The sequence below is a fragment of the Caretta caretta genome, chromosome 4 (assembly GCF_965140235.1).
Source record: "Caretta caretta isolate rCarCar2 chromosome 4, rCarCar1.hap1, whole genome shotgun sequence".
Taxonomy (NCBI): Eukaryota; Metazoa; Chordata; order Testudines; family Cheloniidae; genus Caretta; species Caretta caretta.
Window position 1 is genome coordinate 137,593,870 of NC_134209.1, and position 27,759 is coordinate 137,621,628.

At 42.6% G+C, this 27,759-nt stretch overlaps 1 protein-coding gene across 3 annotated transcripts in view; it reads right to left on the minus strand.

Moving 5' to 3' along the window:
- UVSSA (UV stimulated scaffold protein A) overlaps positions 1-27,759 on the minus strand; it is a 95,971-nt gene that overhangs the window by 20,516 nt on the left and 47,696 nt on the right. For all 3 annotated transcript variants that reach the window (XM_048849136.2, XM_048849133.2, XM_048849134.2), the window contains 4 exons: positions 19,018-19,189; positions 16,732-16,887; positions 3,703-3,886; positions 2,137-2,248 (listed from right to left, as the gene is read on the minus strand). In XM_048849136.2, coding sequence (XP_048705093.2) covers positions 2,137-2,248; positions 3,703-3,886; positions 16,732-16,887; positions 19,018-19,189 — 624 coding nt within the window. The remainder of the gene's footprint in view (positions 1-2,136; positions 2,249-3,702; positions 3,887-16,731; positions 16,888-19,017; positions 19,190-27,759) is intronic.

Genomic DNA, 27,759 nt, shown 5'->3' on the forward strand with positions numbered 1-27,759 from the left:
TGGTGTGATTTTGTAACCTCCTGTAGTGGTACCTGCAGTGTGTCTGCCACCCTCTGAGCTAGATCTTGAAAAAGTTTAAAGTCATCCGCTAATGATGGTGGAGGGGACAACACTGCCTCATCTGGTGTGGAAGATGAGATGTTAGTCTGAGGCGTAACCTCTTCCTCAGTGTTGACCTCCTGTTCCTCCGTCATCTGTTCAGGAGGTTCTGGATACAGAGGCAGAGAGAGGGTGCCTCATAGGTTCTTGGTGGGCCATACTAGAATTTCGGGAGGCATGATGTCTATATGCCTTCCACAGATCCCAGTAAGGCCATTGATATGGTGGGAAGGGTCCCAGTGGTTGGTAACATGCTTGACCATACCAAAGAGGCTGAGGGTCAGATGGACAGTATAGCGAAGGAGGTCCAGATTGGAAATGGGCACAATAAGGTACTGAAAGGAGCGATGGAAGACTACCTCCTGCTCATTATCTGACTCCACACTGGAGACTGGGGCTGCACAGCCTGATGCCAAAGGGGAATCTGGAGCTCAAGCCAAACTTGGTACCGAGGCCCCGGTACTGAGTAGAGGAGACTTAGGTACGTAAGACACTGTGGTCTCTCGAGTATCTGAAGTCTTGTGGTGCCATAGGTACTGGTGGTGGTTGTTAGTGCCAGGACAACTGTACTGATGGAGTTGGTGATGTGGTTTGGTTAAACGATCCAACGGTGTTTGGCGTATGTTGACAGTACCAACGTCATGGTTTGCACTGATGGAGTCTTCCCCAAGGCATGCTCTTTGTCTAGCCCATGTTGCATTGCCTGTGGCCATCAGGTCCTTAGGCAGTCCAACGTGCTCATTGGGACAGCTTCAGTGCCACCAGTACCAATGATACTGAACAAGTTGGTGATCTTTTTGGCTGGTTTGGGGTTGGCTCTGAGGACTCTCTTTTTAGAAGCCTTGTGTGAATAGCTGATTGTTGCCTTCTTAGGCTTACTTCACTTGGATATAGAGGGCTGTGGTGAATCTTGATGCGGGTCTGAAGGTGGTTGGAGAGCTGCTTCCATTAGAAGGTGTTTAAGCCTCAGCTCTCTGTCCTTTTGGGACCACGGTTTCAACTGTAGCATAAACCACACTTCTGGGGAACGTGGTTCTCCAGGAGGCAATGGACACAATGCAAATGTCCGTCCATCACCAGGATGGCCTCTTTGCAGTTGCGACACCTCTCAAAACTTGGTGAACCAGGCATACCCTCTCCTGTGATGGTCCACGGACAAGGGAAAGAGGAAGAGGTGAATAAAGATTGAAATTAAAATTAAAAACATTCTTTTAAAAAAAAATGTTAAAGGAACAAAAGGAAAGAAACTCAAAGCAAACTAAGTAATAGTCAGAAAAGAAACTAAAATGAATGATGAACAAGTATTTAGAGAATTAACAATCTGATAAACGGACAGCTAAAAGTTCTGTCTCTGGCCCTGGGTGGTTCAGAAGAAACTGAGGAAGGTTTGCCCACGCAAAGAGGGCTAGCCTTGTGGCAGAGCACAAGGAGGGGGACAGCTCATGCATGAGCCGAACTGGCACTCCTACCAAAGTTCTTTGATCAGCAGCACAGGGACGCAACAACACCTACTGTGGAGCACCCATACGGACACAACTTGAGGAAGCAGTAATTAGTTATTTTTGGGTGTCCAATTTGTGACGCCCTCCAGGGACCTGATTTTCAGGCGGCAGCTGTTCAGCACTTTCTGTTTCAAGTTGGGCAGCCAAAAATCGCAGTTGCTTTCGACAGTCTCGGGCCAATATTTCTGTAACCCAAAGAACTGTGGCAGCCAAAACCTTACCTTTAACCTTGTTTTCTAGCACCAGCTCAGCAGTACTCAGCTAACATGATGGGCTGATAACAGTTTTGTTGTTCAGTGAATTATGGTCACACTGATCATATCACAGTAATGTCTGTTGATCTATCTTAATATTGCATAGTTTTCTTCCAAATCCTTGTCTGTTACAGTATCAAGTTATGACTACAAAGCAAGATTACTTTAGTGAATGGATATAGTAAAAAAGCACCCTCAATATCTATGCTTATGTTCAGAGTGAACCTCTCAGCTCCTTCAAACACTTTATGACACCTTTCCAATTAATCTCCCACACAAACCTGGCTGTTCTGCCTGCTTCTCAAACTTCTTCTTTTCTTCTCTCATTTTGTCCTCTGGATTAACAGGATTCCCAGATTCATCCCGAGGGATTATCTTCCCATGGAAAGGGCACTGAGGGAAGAAAAAAATGACACTTGAGTTGGAGACTAAACATTTCCATGTAATCTCATGTTGCTAGTAGTCAATTCTTGGAATTAAATGATACACTTTGTACTGGCATATGGGACCAGATTATGAGCACCTCTTATGAGGTGCTGAGAGCCCTAAATTGTCACTGAAACCATAAACAGACTTCAATGGGAGTTAAAGGCACTCACAGCCTTACAGGATTGAGCCCTTAATGAAATGAACTCTGAGTATAACGGCAATAAACAACAGGCCATTTAACAGACAGAATGCTGCCCTGCCATCTCTGGAACCAGGGTTTTAATTCTACATTTGTATTTTTAAAGCTAAATCCCTTAACATGCAGGAATTCCATTTTAAGTATTTCAACCCATTCACACCCTTTAATAATGGCAAACTCAGTAAGAACTGTAATAGTCAAGCAAAATGTTTAATATTAAGGAAACATTGTTCAAATTTGTCCAGTAAATTAAGTTTTGTAAAATTATGCTTTTATAAAAAACCTAATCTCTCATAAAAGCCCATGTCTTTGCTATCCCTTCAACAATAAGGATTATAATGTTTTGAAAAAGTCATTAATGTCAAACACACTTCTGCACTGAATGAGGAGAAGGAAGAACCACACAGCAAACAACTACTGGGCTCTGTTTCCTTGTCAGATGCTCAGACACAACAGTAATGAGCATGATATAAATACCTAGTTAAGTGCAACAGAAATGGCTCTGTAATTCTTTTAAAATTCCAGTTGCTAAACTTTTCCATACCACAAACATTCATCATACATTCCTATTAAACAAATATTCCCTGCAATGTTTTGAAACTCAAATAAAACATTTTTAAATGAAACCCTGCAACTGTAACGGAGTAGAAATTACCACCAAAAAAGTGAAATCAGCCTATTTTCATTATCCAAATGGACAGAAATGTAAAACAGCAAGCAAACAGCAGAAAGTGTGAAAAATAAGAGTTTTAAAACCCATTTTCCATTTTTTAATATAATGTAAGGTGTTTATTTGTAACAAAGATAAGGAAATCTTGTATTAAATATTTGATTTTTAAACTAGGTGCCCCGTAAATAAAAATACTTCCTCAATTGCTAAAGTAAACACTTGTCTGTGATTTATGACATTGGACCCAGAGATATTCATCATAAATGAAGTCATATTGTAGCAACATTGTAGACACAAGCAGATGCAGCAATGCCAAATATACTTAAAAGCTCATTTCAAAACATCATTTACCATTTTCTCTTAAAAAGACGTGCTTCCCACATGCAAGACCAAGATGCCTGGCTGAGCTAACCAAGTGAAGATTTCTTTGAACATAAATTTTCACTCACTTTAGCCTTGTTTGCAATGAGATGTAAGCTCTGAACAAGTATTTTGATGAGACCTTTCTATGTATGGCATATTCTGGAAATTATGGTATTAAGTGCGCACCTTAATCCTATCCTGTCTTTCACATAGTCTCCCGTCAGGCATTGGTGCTCGACATTTATGTTTCACCGGTTCAAATTTGCCACAAAAAGTTATAAATCTACTTTTCAACATTTCGGCTATTTCTTTGTTTTCCACCTCTTCCTCCATTTCATTAGGTGCCCAAAATCGATGTTGAGAAGAAAATCTGGAAAAACAAAGAATACAGATATACCTTTTCGCCCATAAATGAAATTCTGTACTTACTGTGAACCTATACAACCCCAGGGGAATCAGCTGGGTAAGAATTGGGCTCAGTAGGCAGAAGAGCACTTAAAAAACACATGCATATTAGTCTTTACCAACAATTTCTCTCAGAAAAAATTAAGCTTCTTACAAGCTGGTAGGCTGTTAAAATTTTCCCTCCTTGAACACAGAGATATATTAATGAATTGTAATAATCTAGGGCTCTACAACTGGTGATAACTGCTATATTGTGTAGACATTCTTAAAATGTTGTGGAAGCTTGACTGATTGGTGTCCTTCATTTCCAAACAACTTGTCTTCCCCAATTTCCCATTTAATATTATCACCTAACAGCCAGTGGATTAGCCACTAGGCCAACGGGGCCCATGCCCAGGGGCCCCAGCCAATTGGGGTGCCCCCGCACCCTGACCCCACTCCCCATCAGGAGCACGGGGGAGGGGGGGGAGGGGGACTGCAGGCAGAAGGGGCAGGGAGGGGCCCCCCACTTGCTCTGGCCCAGGGCCCCACAAACCCCTAATCCGCCTCTGCCTGCCGTTGTAATTTCAGTTGTGACTTGGCTTTAGAAGTCAAAGTGGGCCAAAAACTGCTTAAAATAAATAATTCCATAGTCAACACTATCCTCATCTTGATAACCTTACTGTGAAGCAGATGAGGTAAAATAAAGTAAGACGAACAGTTAAGCTACTGTTCAGTGTATGCTCTTATGCCTGTCTGTTTTGCTCTTTAACAGCAGCAAAGGAGCAGGGGCTGGAGTGACGATAGACTGCAGTATACTGTAGACTAGGGAACGGAGCCAACAATCAACTGAACCTTGTAGCAATTTTTCTTCTAGGTTCAATAGTTAACTCTTCTTTTTGACACTGCTATCAGCTCACAAGTATTTACAGGAAGTTTCTTCAGGAAATTAAAAGCAATATACTGAAAACTTATTTTAAAACTGGAGAGATCTCATGAAAAATAGTCATTTTATGAAAAGCAGAACCATTTCCTGGTCCAAAAAAAACCCAACAACCTGCCTCCCCCACAAAAAAAACACAACCCTTTATTACCCTGGTGCAAAGGCAGTAAACATCTATTGCTTAAGAAGAGGGAAGGACCTACCCACTGAATGATGTAGTATTCTCAGAAAAACAAAAAATATTAGAAAGTCTGGAAAAAGAGTGTTAAGGAAATGTCTTAAAAAGACAAATATGCAATTCAGTGATCCCAAAGAACCTTCACTCTGCTCCCAACTCCCACATCCATCACATATTGCATACAAGATGGAAATATTTGAATGAAGGAGGTCTTGATAAGGACTTTATGTACACATTGGGCAGCCAAGGACATTTTACATCCACTATATTTGTGCACTTGTAGTCACCTCCACATGGTTCTTTCCTTCCCAAGCACTCCCATAACTGGCCTCTGGATGGATCGGTCTCCCTCCATCCTATGCCTCCCACTCATGTGGTTCCCTCTCTGTCACTCCCCAGCAATGAAGCTCTGCACTTTGTAGGCTCCATATAGCCTAATATATCAAGACAACACTTTTATTAACAACTAAGGTCTCAATTCAGAAAGACACTTATGCATGTCCTTAAGTCCCACTGAAGTCAATGTGCTTAAGTGTTTTTTGAATTGGGCCCCAAATGAGTCCTCCCTAACAAACTTTAGAACAAATCTGGAGGACTTGAAGTTGATCTCACACCCGCTTTCAACTTCACTGGTTAAAGTGGAGTTACTCCCTATTTACACTAGTGTAAGTGAGATTAGAATTAGGCTCAGTGTTTCTAGGCTAAAAACTATTTTAGAGTTGTAGTGAAATCTAATTTTTAAATCTTCCCATCTTACAAATTCCTCCTAAGAGTTGCCTCATATGTTTCAGAAACATTCTATCCTGGCATATAACAACTGGATTAATTTAATCGTGGCAATATTAGGGGGATGAATCCAAATCGGTTTTATAATACAAGACTAGCTTCAACATTCACTGTAGTAAGACTCGGAGGAGAGGAAGGTGATCAGGAACAGTCAACATGGATTCACCAAGGGCAAGTCACACCTGACCAACCTGATTGCCTTCTATGATGAGAAAACTGGCTCTGTGGATATGGGGAAAGCAGTGGATGTGATATATCTTGACTTTAGCAAAGCTTTTGATACGGTCTCCCACGGTATTCTTGCCAGCAAGTTAAAGAAGTATGGATTGAATAAATGGACTAAAAGGTGGATAAAAAGCTGGCTAGATCGTCTGGCTCAATGGGTAGTGATCAACGGCTAGATGTCTAGTTGGCAGCCGGTACCAAGCAGAGGGCCCCAGGGGTTGGTTTTCTTCAATATCTTCATTAATGATCTGGATGATGGGATGGATTGCACCCTCAGCAAGTTGTCGGACAACACTGAACTGGTTGGAAAGCTAGATACGCTGGAGGCTAGGGATAGGGTCCAGGGTCACCTAGACAAATTGGAGGATTGAGCCAAAAGAAATCTGATGAGGTTCAACAAGGACAAGTGCAGAGTCCTGCACTTAGGATGGAAGAATACCATGCACTGCTTACAGGTTGGGGACCGACAGACTAAGCAGCAGATCTGCAGAAAAGGACCTGGGGATTACAGTGGACGAGAAGCTGAATACAAGTCAACAGTGTGCCCTTGTTGCCAAGAAGGCCAATGGCATACTGGACTGCATTAGTATGAGCACTGCCAGCAGATCGAGGGAACTGATTATTCCCTTCTATTCGGCACTGGTGAGGCCACATCTGGAGTACTGCATCCAGTTTTGGGCCCCTCACTACAGAAAGGATGTGGACAAATTAGAGAAAGTCCAGTGGAGGGAAATGGAAATGATTAGGGGGCTGGGGAACATGACTTACAAGGAGAGGCTGAGGGAACTGGGCTTATTTAGTCTGCAGAAGAGAAGAGTGAGGGGGGATTTGATAGCAGCCTTCAACTACCTGAAGTGGGGTTCCAAAGAGGATGGAGCTAGGCTGTTCTCAGTGATAGAAGATGACAGAACAAGGAGCAATGGTCTCAAGTTGCAGTGAGGGAGGTCTAGGTTGGATATTAGGAAAAACTGTTTCACTAGGAGGGTGGTGAAGCACTGGAACGGGTTACCTAGGGAAGTGGTGGAATCTCCATCCTTATAAGTTTTTAAGGCCCAGCTTGACAAAACCCTGGCTGGGATGATTTAGTTGGGGTTGTCTAGATGACCTTCTGCGGTCTCTTCCAACTCTAATCTTCTATGAGGCTATGCATCTCGTAATTTACGATGACAAAAATGTCTTTATACTCTCACTGTTAAAAAACATTCCAAGAAAAGACCCTTTACAATATATAAATATTTTAGTGAAACTCTTGAAAAATGAAGTATTTTTTAGCTTTACAAATGATGTGGTGGGATTGTAAAGTGATGGATAATAAAAGTAAGTTTGATTCATTCTGCTGTGCTTGATTTTTTTTCTTAATTCCCTAAAATAGGACTGACTTCAAGCTCTATATCAACAGTTTTATAAAGCCACAATGAAGTCATAGGATCCCTAAAAAAAGTATACTAATATTTTAGATTGCTATACACAAAGTAGCCTTACATAAACTTGCAGTAAAATTCTAATGCCCCCTGGTGGTCTGATTTTTTTTCTAAAATTATCAAATATTTATATTCATGCTAAAGTGAAGAGGTACTCATGATATGCATACAGGCTAACTTTCCCTGTGTGACACAGCCTCATTTGATATTTTAACATAATCCCTCCAAAAAAACATCTGTATCCAGTATTTTTCAATGTAATAAAAAACTGTTGTCTTCCTCTTTGTAGCTTTCCTTAAGATGCCTGGTATGTTTTAGGGAGTTGAGCTTAAATAATGGACTGATGTCTGCATAGCCATAAGCACTTCCATTGACTATGCCTTTATAAACCATTTCCCCCCACCCCCACAACTCTTTCACAACTATATTTGCAGGCAAATGAAAAAAGAACAAAGCACTGTTGAAAACTAGAGTTATTTTGTTTAGGTGCATGTTCCCTATGCAGTACACAAAGGTGGTGGATTTCCATTTTTTTGGGGGTGGGGGTGAGGGGTTGTGTATAACTTTGTAGGACAGAAGTCCTTTAATGGACCACCTGGTACACATCATCTCTGCAAATGCTTGGTTACATGAATAACTAATATTAGGAGAATGTTAAAGAGACAAGATGAAAATAAACTCACCTCAGTGCAAAGGGGGCAGCCACTTGGCTATGTCCACTCCCATCCTATTTTGTAGCTGTGCTCTTTACTTCCTCTTTTTTTTTTTTTTAAAAAGAGATCTCAACTTTAAAATTATTAATAGCAAATCTCTCCTCACTGCCTGCAGCCCCTTCTGCCCCCACTTCTCAAGGTTACTTGGCAGTTTTGGTTCTGTCTGCCTGTGTTTTTGCTACCCTTCCAATTTTGATGTTGCCAGCAAGTTTGATCATAGTTAGATTTATATGACAAACAACTAAACTTATTATAAGAACTAAGGCTCAGTCTAACAAAGCATTTAAGCATGTGAATAGTCCCACTGACTTCACTGGGATTACTCATATGCATGAAATTTAGCACACATTTACTTAAGTGCTTTTGTTGGATTGCAGCCTTCATTTCCTGTGCAACAACCCAAGCAAGCAGAGGAATCTAAAGGAAACTCTGCTTGAAAATGCATGCATGTGACTAGTGAAATTTTCTAAGGCGGTGGGGATCACCACTGGAATGAAAGCAGCTACATGGACCACCTGGAAGAAAAAATGGTTACTCACCTTCTCGTAACTGTTGTTCTTCGAGATGTGTTGTTCACGTCCATTCCAATGAGGTGTGCGCGTGCGCATGTGCACGGTGGCCAGAAGATTTTTCCCCAGATCAGCCTGGGTGCCCTCTGGAGCTGTGCCTTCATGGTGCTCAATATAGGGCCCTGCTGACCCAAACCCCACTCAGTTCCTTCTTGCCAGCTACTCCGACAGAGGGGTAGAAGGGTGGGTATTGGAATGGACATGAACACATCTCGAAGAACAACAGTTACGAGAAGATGCATAACTGTTTTTTCTTCGAGTACTTGTTCATGTCAATTCCAATCAGGTGACTCACAAGCCAAAGTTCAGGTGGTGGGGTCAGAGCCTTCCACTGATTGGAGCACTGCTTGTCCAAAGGCCGCATCGTCTCTGGCCTGCTGGGTAATCGCATAGTGCGTGGCAAAAGTATGTCTGGAGGACCACATCGCTGCTCTGCAGATTTCCCGAGGCGCAAGCTTTGTCAATAGCTTTCCTGGCTCAGGTTCCCACTCAGGAAATCTGCAGAGCAGCGACGTGGTCCTCCTGAACAAGCACTCGAAAAAGCGTGGAACCCCCATCCCCTTGTTTGTTGATACAGAACATTGCTATTGTATTGTCCATCATAACTAATGCACAATGTCCCGTTAAGTGTGCATGGAAGGTCTGGCATGCTAAGCGTACCTCTCTCAGCTCTCTGATGTTGATGTGGAGAGCCAGGTCGGCCTGAGACCAGAGACCTTGAGTCCTATGGTCTACCAGATGAGCTCCCCAGCCTAAGTCTGATGCGTCCATCACAAGCGAGAGACACGGCTGCAGACTGGTAAAGGGGACCCCTGAGCACGCCTCCTGAGGGTCGAGCCACCAGATGAGGGAGTCGAGGACCGAGCACGGCAGGGTCACGAACCTGTCCAAGCTGTCCCGGGCTGAGCAATATACATTGATGCGAGCCACAACTGAAGAGGTCAAAGCCCAAGTCTGGCATGCTGCACAATGTAGGTACAGTCAGTCATATGTCCGAGAAGCTTTAGGCAGTTTCTTGCTGTGGTGGTGGGAAACTGTCTTATGCCTCGAATGATATCTGTCAGGGCCTGAAACCTTGCTTACAGCAGGTATGCTCTGGCTTGGGTCAAGTCCAGTACTGCCCCATAAACTCTATCCTCTGGATGGGGGAGAGTGTCGATTTTGCTTCGTTTAGAAGGAAACCTTGGTTGTCGAAGGTGGCTCTGATAAATCTGACCTGTGCTTCCACTTGGGTCCTGGAGCAGCCCTTGATCAACGAGTTGTCAAGGTATGGAAACACCTGTACCTGGTGCCTGCACAAGAACGCGGTGACGACAACTGCCATGCACTTGGTGAAGACTTGAGGTGCTGCTGACAGGCCAAAAGGAAGGACTGTAAGATGGTAGTTCACCACAAACCTTAGGTACTTCATGGGGAGCTGAGTGACCATGATATGGAAATACGCGTCCTTCAAGTTGAGGGCAGCATACCAGTCTGCTGGATCCAGTGATGGGATGATTGAGGCCAAAGAGACCACGCGGAACTTGAGTTTCTTCATGAAGTTGTTGAGTTCTCGCAGGTCCAAGATGGACCTCAGGCCACCTTTGGCTTTCAGTATAAGGAAATATTGGAAGTAAAAGCCCTCGCACCTGTACTCCTGAGGAACCTCCTCCACTGCCCCTAGAGATAGGAGCGACTGCACCTCGTGGATAAGGAGCTGCTCATGAGGAGAGATGGGGAAGGATGGTGGAAAGGCAGGAGGGCACAGAATTGAATGGAGTATCCCCTCTCTACCGCGTGGAGCACCCAAAGGTCTGAGGTGATACGGGACTATGCACGGTAAAAAAGGGATGAGAAGGGACAGTTGGGTGGATCCAGTTGGGTATCTAGTGCGCTATCCTCAACTGCGCCTTAAAAAAGGCCTGTTTATATTGGCCAGAGCCCTGGCCTGAAGATGGGTGCGGTCACCTTCTGCCGTTCCTGTTCCTCCTCCATGAGCAGCCCTGACGGTTCTGTGGCTGGTAGAAATGTGGAGGAGGTTGCAGCCTAAAATGTTTATGCTGTGTAGCAGGAGTATGGAGGCCCAACGATTTGAGAGTGGCTCTCGAATCCTTCAGGCTATGCAGCCTTTTATCCGTCTTTTTGGAAAATAGAGCCAAACCCTCGAAGGGGAGGTCCTGAATAGTTTGTTGGACCTCATATGGCAAGCCTGAGACTTGGAGCCAGGAGCCCCTCTTCAAAGTCATGGCCATAGGCATAGCAAGTACCTATCTAGTGCAGCTTGTAGCGAAGCCCTGGAAATGAGCTTCCGTTCTTCCACAACAGCCAAAAACTCAGCACGGGAGTCCTGCGGCAACAGCTCCAAAAATTTAGCCATTGCCCCAAATGTGTTGAAGCAGTACCTGCTGACAATGGCCTGCTGATTTGAAATGCGGAGCTGTAAGCCTCCAGTGTAGTAGATCTTTCTCCCATGAAGGTCAAGCCTTTTCACCTCCTGATTTTTTGGGGAGGGTCCCTGGAAGCCCTGACGCTTGCGCTGGTTGTCAGCATCAACCACAAGAGAGTCAGGTGTGGAATGCGTGTATAAATGCTCATAACCCTTGGACGGCACAAAGTAGTGTCTTTCGTTGCACTTAACTCTAGTGGACAACGAGCCTTGGGTCTGCCACAGAGTTTTCATGGTGTCAGAGATGGTCTTTATGAGGGGCAGGGCATTATGTGCAGGTCCAGAGGGGGTGAGGATGTGCACCATTGGATCTGCATCCTCCACTGCTTCCTCCTCCTGAATGCCCAGCAGGCCCACTCCGGCCTCTTCTTCTTTTGCGGCACCAGCGATTGTGAGTGGTGCCTGTGTGTGGCATGTGACCCGTGAGTGGAGCCGGGATGGTGCCGTGAGTCCTTATCCTTACCCGGCACTGGTGCTCGTGTTGACAGTGCCGCAGCACTCCGCACCGAGGAGGAAGTACTCGGCACAGGGTCCATTAACCCAGCGTTGGGCTGGGGTGGAGTGCTGCCTCCATTAACAAGACCTTCAGGCGCTGCTCTCTGTCTTTTAAAGTCCTGGGCCTAAAGGTCTTACAAATGGCACAACGATCCTTCTGATGGTCCTCTCCTAAAAACTTTAGACACGAGGCGTGAGGCTCGCTTCTGGACATACACTCGCCTCAGGCTTTGAAGCCCGGAGACCCTGGCATGCCCTGGTGTCAGGAAAGCGTAGAAGAAAACTTATCTAACACTAATGAACTACTAACTATTAACGAACAATGGAAAACTAATGGAGAGCAATGTAAGAAACTGATAAATGCACTTGTTGAGACAAGAGCACAGGGAAGTTCCAGCTGTCACTGGCAGTAAGAAGGAACTGAGGGGGTGGCAGGTCGACAGGGCTCAATATTGAGCAACATGAAGGCGCAACTCCAGGGGGTGCCCAGGCCGACCCGATGGATGCTGCTAGGGGAAAAATCTTCCAGCTACTGTGCATGTGCGCGCGCACACACACCTGATTGGAATCGACATGAACAAGCACTTGAAGAAGAACTCTGTAGTTCACAGTTTAAGAACCAATGCACTTAGGACTTGGCTACACTTGCAAGCTAGAGCGCATTAAATCAGCCCCGGCCACTCTAACTCCTGAGGCATCCACACTTAGAGTGCCTGGACTCTGCAGCTGGAGTGCTCCTGGTAATCCACCTCTACAAGAAGCATAATGCTTGCTGCGCCTCAGCTGAAACACCTGGGTGTCAGTGTGGATGACGTCTTCCATTACTGCGCTGTGATTGGCCTCCGGAAACGCACTCCATAATCCCCTGAAGTCAAGTGGCCACTCTTGTCATTGTTTTGAACTCAGCTGCAGGTATGCGGATCTCCCCTTTCAAAGCTCCATTTCTGACAGCCAGCACGCGTATCTGCCCCAGGACAAAGCAAACCATTACTGTGGAATGCTGCTGCTGTGAGTTTGCGTGAGAGAGAGGCAGGCAAGGGGGAGGGAGGTCTGCTGCTGTCTGAACTTACAAGACAGCATGCTGACACACGCTCTCCCCCCCTCATATACACAACACACTCCCTGTCAGATTCCACCCCGACCCCCATTTAAAAAGCACACTGCAGCCATTTGCACACTAGGATAGCTACTACAACGTACTGCTCTTTGTGGTGTTGCAAGAGCTGCTAATGTGGCCACGCCAGTGCGCTTGCAGCTGACAGTGGAAACACACAGCAGCGTTTTCCCTGCTGCAGTCTCCAAAAGCTGGTTTAACTCCCAGTGCTCTACATCCGCAAGTGTAGCCAAGCCCTCAGAGACAGTCTGTCCTCAATACAGGTGAATAACTAGGTATTAACAGGAGTTCCACATACAGAGGGAGAAAAGAATATATTGAATTTAAGAGTTCTTATAACAGCTTAATGGGCTATTGTCATTGGGCTAAACGTTGAGGATACTTTTTGAAAATAAAGTTTAATCCAACTTCTTTGTAGAGTCCGTTATATTACTCGCCTTGAGAAAAGACTAATGTACATCAGCTGCTGACTAAATTAAACAGCCATTAAAAATTAGCTTCCTGATAATCACAATCTCATAGAATCACAGAATGTAGGACTGGAAGGGACCTCAAGAGGTCTTCTAGTCCAGTCCCCTGCACTCAAAGCAAGACTAAGTATTTTCTAGACCAGTGGTTCTCAACCTATTTACCATTGTGGGCCGCATATGAGCTCTCTGTGTTATGTGGGATGCATCCACACAATATATATACTACTTTTATGGCCCTAATGATGTCACATGGGTCGCAGCTACATATTGATTGGGCTGCAAGTGGTCTGTGGGTTGCGAACCACTGAGCTAGACCATCCTGACAGGTGTTTGTTAAACCTGTTCTTAAAAATCTCCAGTGACAGAGATTCCACAACCTCTCCAGGCAATTTATTCCAGTGCTTAACCACCCTAACAGCTAGGAAGTTTTTCCTAAAGTCTAACCTAAACTGCTCTTGCTGAAATTTAAACCCATTGCTTCTTGTCCTATCCTCACTGGTTAAAGAGAACAATTCCCCCCCTCCTCCTTGTAATAATCTTTTATGTACTTGAAAACTTATGTCCCTTCTCAGTCTTTTCTTTTCCAGACTAAGCAAACCCATTTTTTTCCAATGTTCCCTCATAGGTCATGTTTTCTAGACCTTTAATCATTTTTGTTGCTCTTCTCTGGAATTTCTCCAGTTTGTCCACAACCTTCCTGAAATGTGGCGCCCAGACTGGACACAATACTAACACTCCTGCTAATACATCCCAGAATGATGTTTGCTTTTTTTGCAACAATGTTACACTGTTCATTCATATTTAGCTTGTGATGCTCTATGACCCCCAGATCCATTTCTGCAGTACTCCTTTTTAGGCAGTCACTTCCAATTTTGTATGTGTTCAGCTGTGGAGTACTGTGTATTTGTCCTTATTGAATTTCATCCTATTTATTGCAGACCATTTCTCCAGTTTGTTCAGATCATTTTGAATTTGAATCTATCTTCCAAAGCACTTGCAACCCCTCCTAGTTTGGTATTGTCTGCAAACTTTATAAGTATACTCTCTACGCCATTGTCTAAATAACTGATGAAGATATCGACAGAACCGGACTCAGAACTGATCCCTGAGGGACCCAAGTTGATATGTCCTTCCAGCTTGACTGTGAACCACTGATAACTACTCTCTGGGAACAGTTTTCCAACCAGTTATGCACCCACCTTACAGTAGCTCCATTTAGGTTGTATTTCCCTAGTTTGTTTATGAGAAGGTCATGCGAGACAGTATTAAAAGCCTTACTAAAGTCAAGATATACCACATATATCTCCCTGTAGAAACTCTCAGAATAGTGTTATTAACAAGTTATAATGTAAAGCAACTGAAGGTTGAAGATTTTCTACATCTGATTTAAAAAATAACAAGTCTACATAAAAGCTGCATATATCCCCTCCTTTATTTTTCAGTGCATCTTGTAAGGTATTTATTTCTACCACAGATAAAGTCAAAGGATCTGGCAATGTCTCTCCTAATTTTTCAGAAAGTATATTCTACCCAGGTGTCAACAGTATAATGCTTGCATATTTACACCTGCCTCTGGAAATTTCCACTACATGCATCCGACAAAATGGGTATTCACCCACGAAAGCTTATGCTCCAAAACGTCTGTTAGTCTATAAGGTACCACAGGACTTTTTGCCGCTTTTACAGATCCGGACAAACATGGCTACCCCACTGATAATGGTATAATGTGTGTGCAGTTACTTAAATTATCTTTGGTTAGGTCGGCATATCTGTAGTTATAGGCTATAAGGTTTAGAAGTGTGCCCTCTATTTTATTGGGAAGCGTAAAAATAAAACACACGAGGCAGACAGGCAGTCAAATATGCTTCTGATTTCACTTATGACTTGAATAACTAATTTGCAATGTAAAATAAAGCCTTTCCACTGTTTAGGCAGCATCACAGACAAATACTTCTTATGGCTTTACTGAAAACCTTTACCATTCTATCAACTTTAAAGAATTCACTTCATAGGACAGGACAGACTTGGGAGGCAGTGTGTTAAAGCATCATACTGTGTCAAATTTCACTCTCCATAGTGACTACTCAATAACACAAAGTCTGTGCAGTGTTTTACATGATTTGGGGCACAGAAACACTGCCACTACTATTGCTACTTTCTGCAAACGTTACCTCTGTGAGCTAAATCAAATTGGGTGAATCGTAACAAAAGACAATAAGAAATCAATTACCATTTGAGTTTCTGTCCAAGAAGGCATTAGAAATCAACGAATTAGGGAAGAACAGCAGAACATGAAGTTTGCTGTTCTTCTGGAAAGTGCAGTATGAAAGAGAAAATGCGTTAGCATCATCATCTGTAATGTAAGGCAGAACAAAAGACCCTGTGCCAGGGAAACTGATGTTCCACATTTGTGCAGAAATGTGGAAAAATTGATGATGCTATTACCCCCAGGCTTCATGCTGCTGCAGCAGTTATGGTTTGTTTGTATACCATTATTACTACAGATATCCACACAAAGCTAATTGTGATTAAGCTGTTTTGCTTTGGTAAGAAAACAAACTCAAAGTAATACCAGTGAGGCCATGAGAGTTTACCTTTTTGATTAGCAACACACACATACTTCCAATCTTTTACCTGTTTTAACCCAGTGTGGGACTTACAAGCCCTACAGGTTTGTGGTGCTTCAGTGCCAATTTCTGCAGCAGATACAGATACATTCTTTGTCAGGGAAATGGAAATCTCCTGCTTGTTCGGAGAGAGCAGATGCATACCCATGAGCTACAGTGTGAGCAAAAAATGGAAGGAGGCCTTTGAATGCCAGGTTAATAATAAAAATTACAGGGCTATGAATAGGTTTTAAAATTGCCAATTAGAAACAAATCTCTGAGGTGCAGGTGTAAACTGTCCTAGTGTTGCTGGTCCTGCCACAAAGTTGGCACCACTCTGTGTACAAGAAAGCACAGCACCTTCCCAAACAAGGAAGAACAATAGTTGTATTGTTAAGGCACTCAAGCTGGGGCTCAGGTGATCTGGGTGTAGTTCTTAGCTCTGCCACAGATTTCTTGTGTGACCTTGGGCAAATGACTTGATCTCTCTGTGCCTCAGTTCTCCATCTATAAAAATGGGAATAATAATCCTTTTTTTTTTTCTACCATTGGTCTGTCTTATTCAGATTGCACACTCTTCAGGGCAGGGTCTGTCTCGTATTGTGTTTGTAGAGCACTGAGCACATGGGGCCTCTCTCTCAGCTGGACTAGGTGCTACCATAAATACAGATATGCTCTGAAAGACTAAAATACTTAATTCAAATCCTATCCCCTCAAAATACATCTAATTGTAAGTTAAAGTTACTAAGAATGTTTATAGATCACTTATTGTAAAGGAAAGGAGAAAAGTAATTATTATCAGAAGCAGTAGGGTTCATCCCCTGCACAACCTCTCAGACTAAACCAATCTTTTTGTTTCTTAAAAGAAAAATCAGACTGTATTTACTTGTGAATTTTGCCAGCAGTTGGCTGGTCCTGTCCCCAGTAGTAAAGATCTAATCCAAAGGGTATTATAGGAGCTTTAGCTCTTTCTTCTTCTTCTAGTTTTCTTGTCTCACTGTCAAGCTCTCCTGAAGCTGCTGGCTTGGGATTTGCAGATGCACTGGAGAAAGATAATAAAAAGTCAATAGAGAACAATAATGATCACAATTATTTCCCTGCTTTTGCTAACCTTTTGCACCAACACTCACGTTATCTAAGATCCACTAGGACTTCTACTATCTACTTTAGTTGGTTTGTTCTTTAGGATATAGAGTGTGATGCTGTCATACAAGCAGAGCACAATATATTGTTAAGCTTATATTAACACTCAGCTCATGACTGTGAAAAAATCTTTTAAAGCAGCTTGTGGGACCCTAAAGGTCTGTATGTGATGTAATAATGGATCATAGATGGTGTAGTACAACAAAAGCCACAGTGAAGTTGTTGTTGAAAACCTAATTCAGAACAGTCTTGCTTCTGTAGATTTATGTCCATGTTTGTACTGTCATTACGTAGATTGCAACATCCTTGTTTTGTGTCCACAGCATTCCATCTCCCAGACTTGCACTACTGGGGTTTTCAGCACCACCACCAATTCTACCTTTCCCTTAGCAGAAGTTTTGTGTTACAGAAGGACAAAAGTGTATAAAGAAAAGAGGTAGGTAAGGTTGTTAGCTGTTCTCAAACACAGTACTCCAAAGTATATTAGTATAAAGGGGTTTTTACCAGGTGCATCATTAGCAAGTAAAGGGATGGCCTTCCACTATTTGACTAAAGAATGCCCACTACCAGTTATGCAATGTTAGATAACAATTCACTAAACCCAAAACATGAAGTTGCAGAGCCTAAGCACTTCAGTAGCCCAAATTATGATGGTTTTACTAATTTATAGTATTAAAACACATAAACATCTTTTTTGAATTTAGAAATCTAAATTTTTAAGTTTAGTTTGTTATTGCCATATTGATTAAACCCTCTAGAAAACTAATGGAGTACAGCACTTTGCCTTTGCAAGATTGTGCTTCAGCTTCTGCTAGCTTTTTACACTATAGAAGTGTCATTTTGGGAGATGCCAGTCCATTAGCAGGTTACGCCAGTCACAGGGAATACTAGGGTCCACACTCAGAGATTTGCAAGCATGGCATATCAATCTCCGCTACAATAAAACCTCAGAGATATGAGCACCAGAGTTACGAACTGACTGGTCAACCACACACCTCATCTGGAACCGGAAGTACGCAATCAGGCAGCAGTAAAGACAAAAAAAAAAAAAAAAAAAAAAAGCAAACAATACACTACTGTGTTAAACAAACTACTAAAAAATAAAGAGAAAGTTTAAAAATAAAGATTTTACAAGGGAAGGAAACAGTTTCTATGCTTGTTTCATTTAAATTAAAATGGGTTAAAGCAGCATTTATCTTCTGCATAGTAAAGTTTCATAGCTGTAGTAAGTCAATGTTCAGCTGTAAACTTTTGAAAGAACAACAATAACATTTTGTTCAGAGTTACAAACAACCTCCATTCCCAAGGTGTTCATAACTTTGAGATTCTACGGTAATTCATAGTCAGGACTGAAATTTCAGGAAGCTCTGAGTAGGATTGACAAACGATAGTCTTTGAAATCAGTATGACAGGCCTCAATAGCTGGCATTTATGACACAGTAAGTCACCAGGAAATCCAAGGCTTTTGAAACTATTTATTTGCTAACCTAGTATTAGGATTTGCAAACCATAACATTCCCCCAGAAAACAGAACCTTTTTTGGATGGGATCCCTATGATAAGTTCTTAGTAAAAGATTTTCTAAAGAATCTACAAAAAATGATTAGCAAAACCTCGATTTCTAATCACGCAAGTGTTAAGACTGGGTATAAAAAAAGTATTTTAAATACAAATAAGTAATATTTTATAACCTAATCCAGTGGTTCTCAAACTTTTGTATGGTGACCCCTTTCACACAGCAAGCCTATGAGTACGACTCCCCTTATAAATGAAAAACACATTTTTAAATATTTAACACTACTATAAACGCTGGAGGTGAAGCAGGGTTTGGGGTAGAGGCTGACAGCTCATGACCTCCCAAGTAATAACTGAGACCCCTTCAGGGGTCACAACCCCCAGTTTGAGAACCCCTGGCCTAACCTCTTCTAGCCTGCCCCGTTTCTGGGTGTACTTTCTGGGAGTGCTTTTGTAACTAAAAGAGCCAAGGAACATCATAGTGATGTTTCTAAAACAAATAAAATGATCATGACCTGGTGTTTAGGGATGGTAACTTAGGTAGCTTATCTTGGATAAGTTTCAATGTTGCAGCAGCACAAGTTGGATCAAGTTCCTCTTCATTCCTTTCTGACTGGGAGCTCAACAAAGCTGGCCTCATGACCATTCCTTTTGTTAACACTTTCGGAGATGATTGGGGCGCCAACCCTGCAGAAAAAACAAAAAACAAACAAAAAAAAAATAAAACCCCCCAGCATGTTTAGGAGGGGAAAAATAAAGCCTTTAAAAAGAGAAATCTTACAACTACATCAGAGTGTTTGGAAAGGCTATCAAAGGAGTGGATAGATTGTGGCTACCTCACTAACATTTTTCGTTGGAATGGCATCAACCAGCATGTTACTGATACAAGCCAGTAGATACATTACTATTTCTACTATGGGAAAATTATTATTATTTTGGTACAAACAAGTATTATCATCATATCAACAGTAAAACCTCATTATGACACTTTTGTATTATCCCACCAGGAAAGAAAAGTTAGACAACAAAAAGATGATGTCCAAATTGCTACACTGTTTTTTGACATGATTGTGGCTGGTAATAGTCTCACATCAGCCCCCTCAGAGTCCATACCATACTCACTGCTAATCCAAGGCAGCGTACTATGTGAAAGGAACTATGAATATGATATCCATGAGTGATGCTAAAGAGAAGTTCCCTATCTAATACAGAAATGCAAAAAATAAATAAATAAAGTTGCAAATCAGCAGAAGAAAGAAAACAGACTTAATAGCCATAGGCTCCCCGGTGCTGTGGCTGCTTTGGTGTAACATTCCCTGTGCAAAGCAGACCTAAACTTGGCTCAGCCAGGCACAGGGGAATAGCTCTGATGTAGGGATATTCATTGGTGGTGTAGAGCTGACACAGCAGCTCCAACAACAACTTACAGCCTACCATCACCACAGCAAGTTAAGGAGCATGACTAATGGGAAAGAGCTGCGTGGCTAAGGCTTTTCCTCCAACCTGGTGATTCCCAATTGCCATACTGGCCCTTCAGATACATAGAACAGGCTTCAAAAGGGCTGGAAATGTGATCTCTTTTCCTAAGTGCTTTGCAAAAGGAGAAACAGCTCCACTGACAATGTAAAGAGCTTTGATCCTTTAGTATATTCTCAAACAGATGCAATCTACCAGAATCTTTTCTTTCTTAGATAACCATCAGGAAAAAAAGAGCACTCTTTACTTTCAAAGATAAAGCATCTACCTAAGTGCCTGCAGAAGCACAGGGCATGCCCACCAACTAGCATCCTTATGACAATCTGACATGATTGAGGAACAAACCCACTGCAAGATTTTCAGCACCAAAAGCTCAGCTACTGCAGTGATGTGGGCAATATAACTGTTTTACATAGGCAGACAGACGGTTAAGATTAGTGAAAGTTAGATTAGATTAGATAGATCAAAAGCATAGACCTCTACCTGCTGAACTAAAACAGCCGCTCCATTAGCAGGTAGCAGTAATAGGCTCTGATTCTCCAGGAGGGCCAGCCACTAAGGGAGACCTGATCACATGCACTCATCCAATAGTTTACATTTGCACTTTTCAAACAAATAAAGTAAGCATCTTTATAAGAGATGCGAACCCAAGTACAAACTGTAAAACCAAAACAACAAAAGCTATTGTTCCATGGGAAGGAAAGTTTGAGCAAGCTGTGACAGCCTTCATCTGGAAAACAACCCAGTTTGCTTGAAGTCTTTCCCATCATCTATCCCACCCTTCATTTCTTAACTGGCAGCACTGAATACATAGCATGCTCACCTATTACTTCCACTTCTTAACGTGAGCATTGGGCAGGTGATTGTGTTTGTGTCTAAAAAATCCTATGTAAAAATTCATTCTAATTGGCTTTGATACGAGCACTGCAAAATTTACTGGAAACCAGATAGATAAGGGCAATGATAATTAAGAGTAATGGGATGAAACTGAGCAGAGGAAAATATAGGCTAAATATCGAGAAGGAGTGGAATCTTAACAGGGAGGTCTATTAGACTGCAGAACGGCCTCTCAAGGAACATTGTGGAGATCATCTCTGAAGTGTTTTTAAAAAAAATTGTTACTCACCTTCTCGTAACTGTTGTTCTTCAAGATGTGGTGTTCACGTCCATTCCAATCAGGTGTGTGTGCACAAACGTGCACAGTAGGTGGAAGATTTTCCCCCTAGCAGCAACCAGAGGGTCGGGCTGGGCACCCCCTGGAGTCCCGTCTCCATGGAGCCTAATACAGGGCCCTGCCAGCCTGCCACTCCATCAGTTCCTTCCTGCCGGCTACTCCAACAGAGGGGTAGGAGGGTGGGTATTGGAATGGACATGCACAACACATCTCGAAGAACAACAGTTATGAGAAGGTGGGTAACCATTTTTTCTTCTTCGAGTGCTTGTCCATGTCGATTCCCATCAGGTGACTCACAAGTCCAAGTTCAGGAGGTGGGGTTGGAGTCGTCCACTGATTGTAGCACTGCTCGTCGGAAGGCTGCATCATCTCTGGACTGCTGGGTAATTGCATAGTGCGAGACGAAAGTGTATATGGAGGGCCATGTCGCTGTTCTGCAGATTTCCTGAGTAGCAATCTGTGCCAGGAACGCTGTTGACGAAGCCTGCGCTCTGGTGGAGTGCACAGTGATCAGGGGTGCGGGAACCCCCACCAGGTTGTAGCACTCGTGGATTCAGGATGTGATCTATGACCAAATGCGTTGTGATGACATGTGTAGCCCTTTCATTCTGTCTGTCACAGCCAAGAATAGCTGGACTAATTTTCTGAACGGCTTTGTCCTCTCCAGGTAGAGCGCCCTGCAGACATCTAGTGAGTACAGCTTAGGGTAGAACACCGGGAGAAAGATGTCCTGGTTAATGTGAAACTGCGATACAACCTTTGGGAGGAAAGCAGAATGAGGTCTGAGCTGCACCGTGTCCTTATAAAACACAGTATAAGGGGGCTCTGAGGTTAGGGCCTGGAGTTCAGACACTCTCCTGGCCAAGGTTATCGCCACCTGAGGGAGACTGTCCTCTCTCTGACCTCTTTTTTTTCTGGGCCGGCAATTGGGACCAGTGCTCAAGGCTGGAATGTCCCCGAGAGGCTCGATGCCAAGCTTCCTTGCCAGCATCTTTCTTTGGCATCGGATCCTTCAAAGACGGCACCAGAGTGCTTCGCGCAGAAGACAACGTGCTGGGAGCAGGGTCCCTGGGGCCTGGGTCCAACTGAGGTCAGAGAGCTGCCTCCATAAAGAGAATTTTGAGATACTGCTCCCCTCTCCTTAATGGTTCTTGGTTGGAAAGCCCAACAGATCTTGCAGCAGTCTTTCTGGTGACTCTCACCCAGGCATTGTAAGCAGGTGGTGTGTGTGTGGGGGTGGGGGTGTCACTTTTTGGCATGCGCTTCAAGCAAATCTGGCAAGTCTGAAAGCCTGGGGATCATGGCATGCCCTGGTAATAAATGGGGGAAGGAACCCCTTGTAACTGAAACTTATAAAGAACTACTAAACTATACTAACTACTGGAAACCAGCTATGTACAGCGTACAGCTAAAGCACTGCTCATCCACTTGCCGAAGCAAGAGAAGAGCAAGGGGAAGTTCCAGCTACCGCCACTGGCAGCAGGAAGGAACTGAGGGGGTGGTGGATCGGCAGGGCTCTACATTGGGCGCCATGAAGGCGTGACTCCAGGGGTTGCTCAGGCCAAACCAACGGTTGCTGCTTCGGGGAAAAAATCTTCCAGCTACTGTGTATGTGCACACACCTGATTGGAATGGAGATGAACAAGCACTCTAAGAAGACAAACCGGTTACTAACATTCCGTATCTTTTGTTCTTTGAGATATGTTGCTCATGTCGATGCCAATGTAGGTTTGTGCACCACCACTGGAAAGTTTTCCCTCAGTGGTATCCGTCAGGTTGGCTCCGGTGCCTCCTGGAGTTGTGCCCTCCTAGTGACAGTATATATGGCCCTGCTGCCCCCTCAGTTCCTTCTTGCCTGGTAACTCTGACAGAGGGGTAGGAGGTTGGGCTGTGGAATGGACTTGAGCAACACATCTCAAAGAACAGCAGCTGTGGAAGGTTAGTAACCATTTTTTCTTCTTTGAGTGCTTGCTCATGTCAATTTCAATGTAGGTAACTCCCAAGCAGATGTAGGAGGAGGGGTCAGAGTTCAATGACAAGCAGACTGTAGCACCGCTCTGCCGAATCCAGCATCGTCGCTGGCCTTCTGAGTGATGGCATAGTGAGTTGCAAAACTGTGGGCTGGAGACCATGTTGCCACTCTACAGATATCCTTGATGGGAACCTGTGCCATGAATGCAGCTGAAGACTCTTGCACCCTTGTGAAATATGCTATCAGGGCTGGAGCAGGGACTTTCACCAGGTTGTAGCACACACGGATATAAGAAGTGATCCACGAAGAAATTTTCTGGGTTGAGATTGGGAGACCTTTCATCCTGTCTGCCACTGCCACGAAAAGCTGAGTAGTCTTCCTAAATGATTTAGTCCTTCCTATGTAGAAGGCCAGCACCCACCTGACATCTGGTGAATGAAGCCTCTGTTCCTGCCTGTTGGCATGTGGCTTTGGGTAGAAGATCGGGACGAAAATGTCCTGGTTATTGTGGAATTGCAACACCAACTTTCGGAGGAAGCCTGGGTGAGGACACATTTGGACCTTATCCTTAAAGAAGACTGTGTATGGAGGTTCTGAAGTAAGGGCCCTAATCTTCGAGGCCCTTATGGCCGAGGTGATGGCCAGCAAGAAGGCTACTTTCCAGGACAAGTAAAGTAGAGAGCACATTGCTAAGGTCTTGAATGGGGAAACACCTATCCCAGGAAGCTCTCTGCCTGTGGGAATTCTGCATATCCACTTAATCCACCTCGAAGCCTCCTGTCTCCCAAGGGGACAGAACGAGTTAGTGGATTGCCTCCACTTGTCTTTCTCCTATCATGAATGGTCCATCCGCCCAGATACCGTAAAGAACATTTTCCCAGAGGTGGGGAACTCCCCAGATACACCGGTTTTGCAACCAAACGAACAGGAAGTGTCTTCAGTTCTGTTCCTTTCTGAATCACAGCCTTGGCTCACTCATGGATGTGTTTCTCCTTCCCTGGAGAGACCATCTCTACTATGCATTCCCCCCTTTCCTCTCATACACAAGGTCCTGCTGAAAGTCAGAGAAGAAGTCACAAACCTGATCCTGATAACCCCGACCTGGCCAGCACTTGTTTACCACCCTTCTGGATCTTTCGGTGGAAACACCAATCAGCCTACCTCCGTTTCTGGATCTCATCTCTGAGGATCATGGATGCTTACATCATCCGAACCTCAAGTCCCTCCATCTCATGGCCTGGAAGCTCCAGGGCTGAACCCCTTTGAGTTAGCATGCTCAGGTCTGGTTCAAGAAGTTCTTTTAGGGAACAGAAAACTATCCATTAGGGCCACATACCTGGCAAAGTGGAAGAGTGGATCTGGACAGCGCAGGAAGGGGTCTCGCCCATGCGATCATCAGTTCCGTGTATTCTGAACTACTTGTTACACCTGAAGCAACAAGGGCTATCGGTATCCTCAATTATAATCCACCTGTGGTGATTTTGACTTTTCACCAATGGGAGAATGGCAGATCCATCTTTGCAAACTCGTTTTGTAGTTGCCTTCTCAAGGGGCTGGACAGGCTGTACCCAAGAGTCCTGGGCACTTCTATTTGCATTATATTCCAGTCACTGCTAATATTCAAAAAAAGCTTAGCAGTTCCATACTCAAGAGGGGAAAAAAGACCCATGTAAAAAAAAAAAGTCCCAAATTTGTTCCAAAACTTTAGTTATAATCCTGATTCCCACACTGTATATGCAAAGCATAATCACTCACTTATCATACTGAGTTAAACCGGCGCACACACACACACAGGAAAGCCAAGAGATAAATGAACAATGTGACATTTAGATATATACAATCACAACCAAAAGATCAATACAGGAATTCTGAAGGGTTGCAAGAACAAAATATTTTTTCATTGATTTGTTATTTTAAACCATTAAAAGAAAGATGGCTAAACATGTGAAAGGTAAATACATTATTACAGCATTAACAAATACTGTTATAGTGTACACATTTTAACATTTGTTTATAAAATTAGTTTTGGTGACAAGATAAAGCAAGAATCCCCAAAGCAGACAGATGAAACTTCTATATTTGTGTTGTAAATACAAGACACTGAACGTGATTTTAAAAGTAAAATTCCTTTATAGAATTCAGCTATTCCCTGTATTTCATCTAGCAGAAGTACAGTACCTGGGTTCAAATTTGTTCCAATATCTGCTTTTAGAAAGAATCATAAAAATGTCCAAATACCTCTTTTTGTTTAAATTGACCAAATGGCACCTATTTGCCTGAAGCAATAAAGTAGACAGTGTTCAAGAGATAAATCGATAGTAGGAAATAGAGAGGCTGGGGTTTCAACTGAAAGTTAGGCTGCTGAATGCTGACATTATTGATTTTAGCTAGTTCAGCTGGCCTTGTAATTAAAATGTAAATTTGAGAAAGAGATTATGTCCTGACAGAAATGGTGGGATTAGGAGGAGATAAAAGCCCCTCAGTCAAAATTCAGAGAAAGAAATGAGAAAGAAAGAGCACAGGTTTCCTCAGCTGTGTGGATTTAGACTAAATCTAACTACTTCAGATTCACCTACATTTAATTGAAAAAACGGAGATAGAATATAAACAAGTATTATGGACTGCAACTTTCCTGGAGCAATATAATATTTATTTTCTGTTTCACATTTTAAGGAGTCCTACCCAAGCAAAGCATGTGTAATTTATATTAATACACATACACACACAAACACACACACAAATCTCTCATGGAAATTTACCAGGTTGGGTAGAATATTTACCCACTCACCCGTTACCACCATGATCATGAAAAAATTAAAGATATTTTTACTCATCAAATACAGTAAGCTGGGTGAAGAGAATTTTGCAAAGCATGTTCTATATGAACACATAGAAGTACTCCCACACAGAGCTTGAACCTATGCCCACAAAAATAAATGGCAAAGCTTCCACTGTCTTCAGTGGTTCAGAATCCAACCTATAATATCTATGTATGCATATACACAGTGTGTGTAAACAAATTATCATATGTGATAATGTATTATAAAGGTTTCATTATTTGTGAAGTTCCATTCTCATGAGGGATGAAACCTTGAGTGAATTATGCAGGTCACCCCCAACAGGTGCTAAAATCTTTTCATACCACATGGCATCATGTATTTTTGAAATTAATTTCAGAAGTGTTTTAGAGTTTGCTTTATTTTAAACCACTTTACTGGGATCATCTCTCCTATCCTTCCACCTCTAAAGGCAGGCTCCCTGGGTAACATGACTTCAGCTATACAAACCTCTGAGGCAAAGAAAAAACTAAATGGTTTAGAAAGTTTCTAAAAATGACTGAAAAGAGCTTTTAAAAAAAATATCTAAAATGGTTTATCAGTATCTTGGAGCCTTCCAGGGCTCCAAGTATTGTACGCTGCACTGGGAAAGCCCAGAATCTTCCATTTCTGATGGCACCCATTTCTAGTCCTGTAGGTGTATGAGGTATCTGACAAAACCAACCAAACAAAAAAAAACCTCAAAGCAGCTGTTTGAAGTGCTAGGAGGTTTGAAATGTTAGATTTAATTCTGGCAAATGTAGATGTTTCAACTGAGTGCAAGTGAGGTAATCATATTCATGATAAAAACAATGCATCACATGGACATATAAAGAGCTTCCTGAAAAAAGGTTGAAAGAATCTTTTATAATGAAAAGTGTTCGGCAACCTAAATATAAAGGTCACTACCAACTCCCCCTATAATGCACACATGTTCACTAACAAATTTTCATTCAAGTTGCTGTAACTGCACATTAAAAATCCTAAGCTATAAAAAGCATAATTAATAGCTAAGGTCATTAATTGCAGAAATTAAATTACATTACACATCTTATGTGGTTTGACAAAACAATTACAGACATTGCTAACAATTATAACCTTAATACTCATTATAACCTTATCTCTGCCCCATTTTTAATCTAGTCTAGGACAAGAGTGCTCTGATGACACACTATATGCCCCTGAACCTGCAACTTTTACTAATTTACCACGACTGCTCTGTGACAAATTTGCCACCCTATTAATGTGCACGTGAGCAGTCCCCTTGTAAAATTAATCCCGTGGACAAACCTACAGGATGCTGATTGTGTTGTGCAGTGGTCAGCACCTTCAACTTCTATGTTCTTCAGTGGGAGACCAACTTGAGAAGGGCCTACAGATTTCAGGAGGACCTTACTTACAAGAGGGACCCATGCATGGAATTGTGGAAGGATTTTCATAATCTGCTCCTTCGTATATATGAGAAAGATAAACAATTTTGACATTTTGCTGGAAGTAGAAAAATTTTAATCACGTTTTTCTGTAAATGTGCAAATATTCAATTTATATTCAATTCTTAGATATATTTTATGACAAATACATTGTATTATTTTTCTTTCTGGGTTGTTGTAAAAGGGATATTTTTGTCTGAATATGATTTTTTAACATGAATGTAATGTATCAATTTTACTTTTAAATTAACAACTAAAATATTTCTAACAATTGCATGCACTGAGAAAAAACTAAGGTTTTTTTGTATACAGTGGATCAAAGTCAGTTGTAATTTGAATATTGACTATTACCTCTAGGCAGATTTCTGATATACCATTTATTAAGGGCA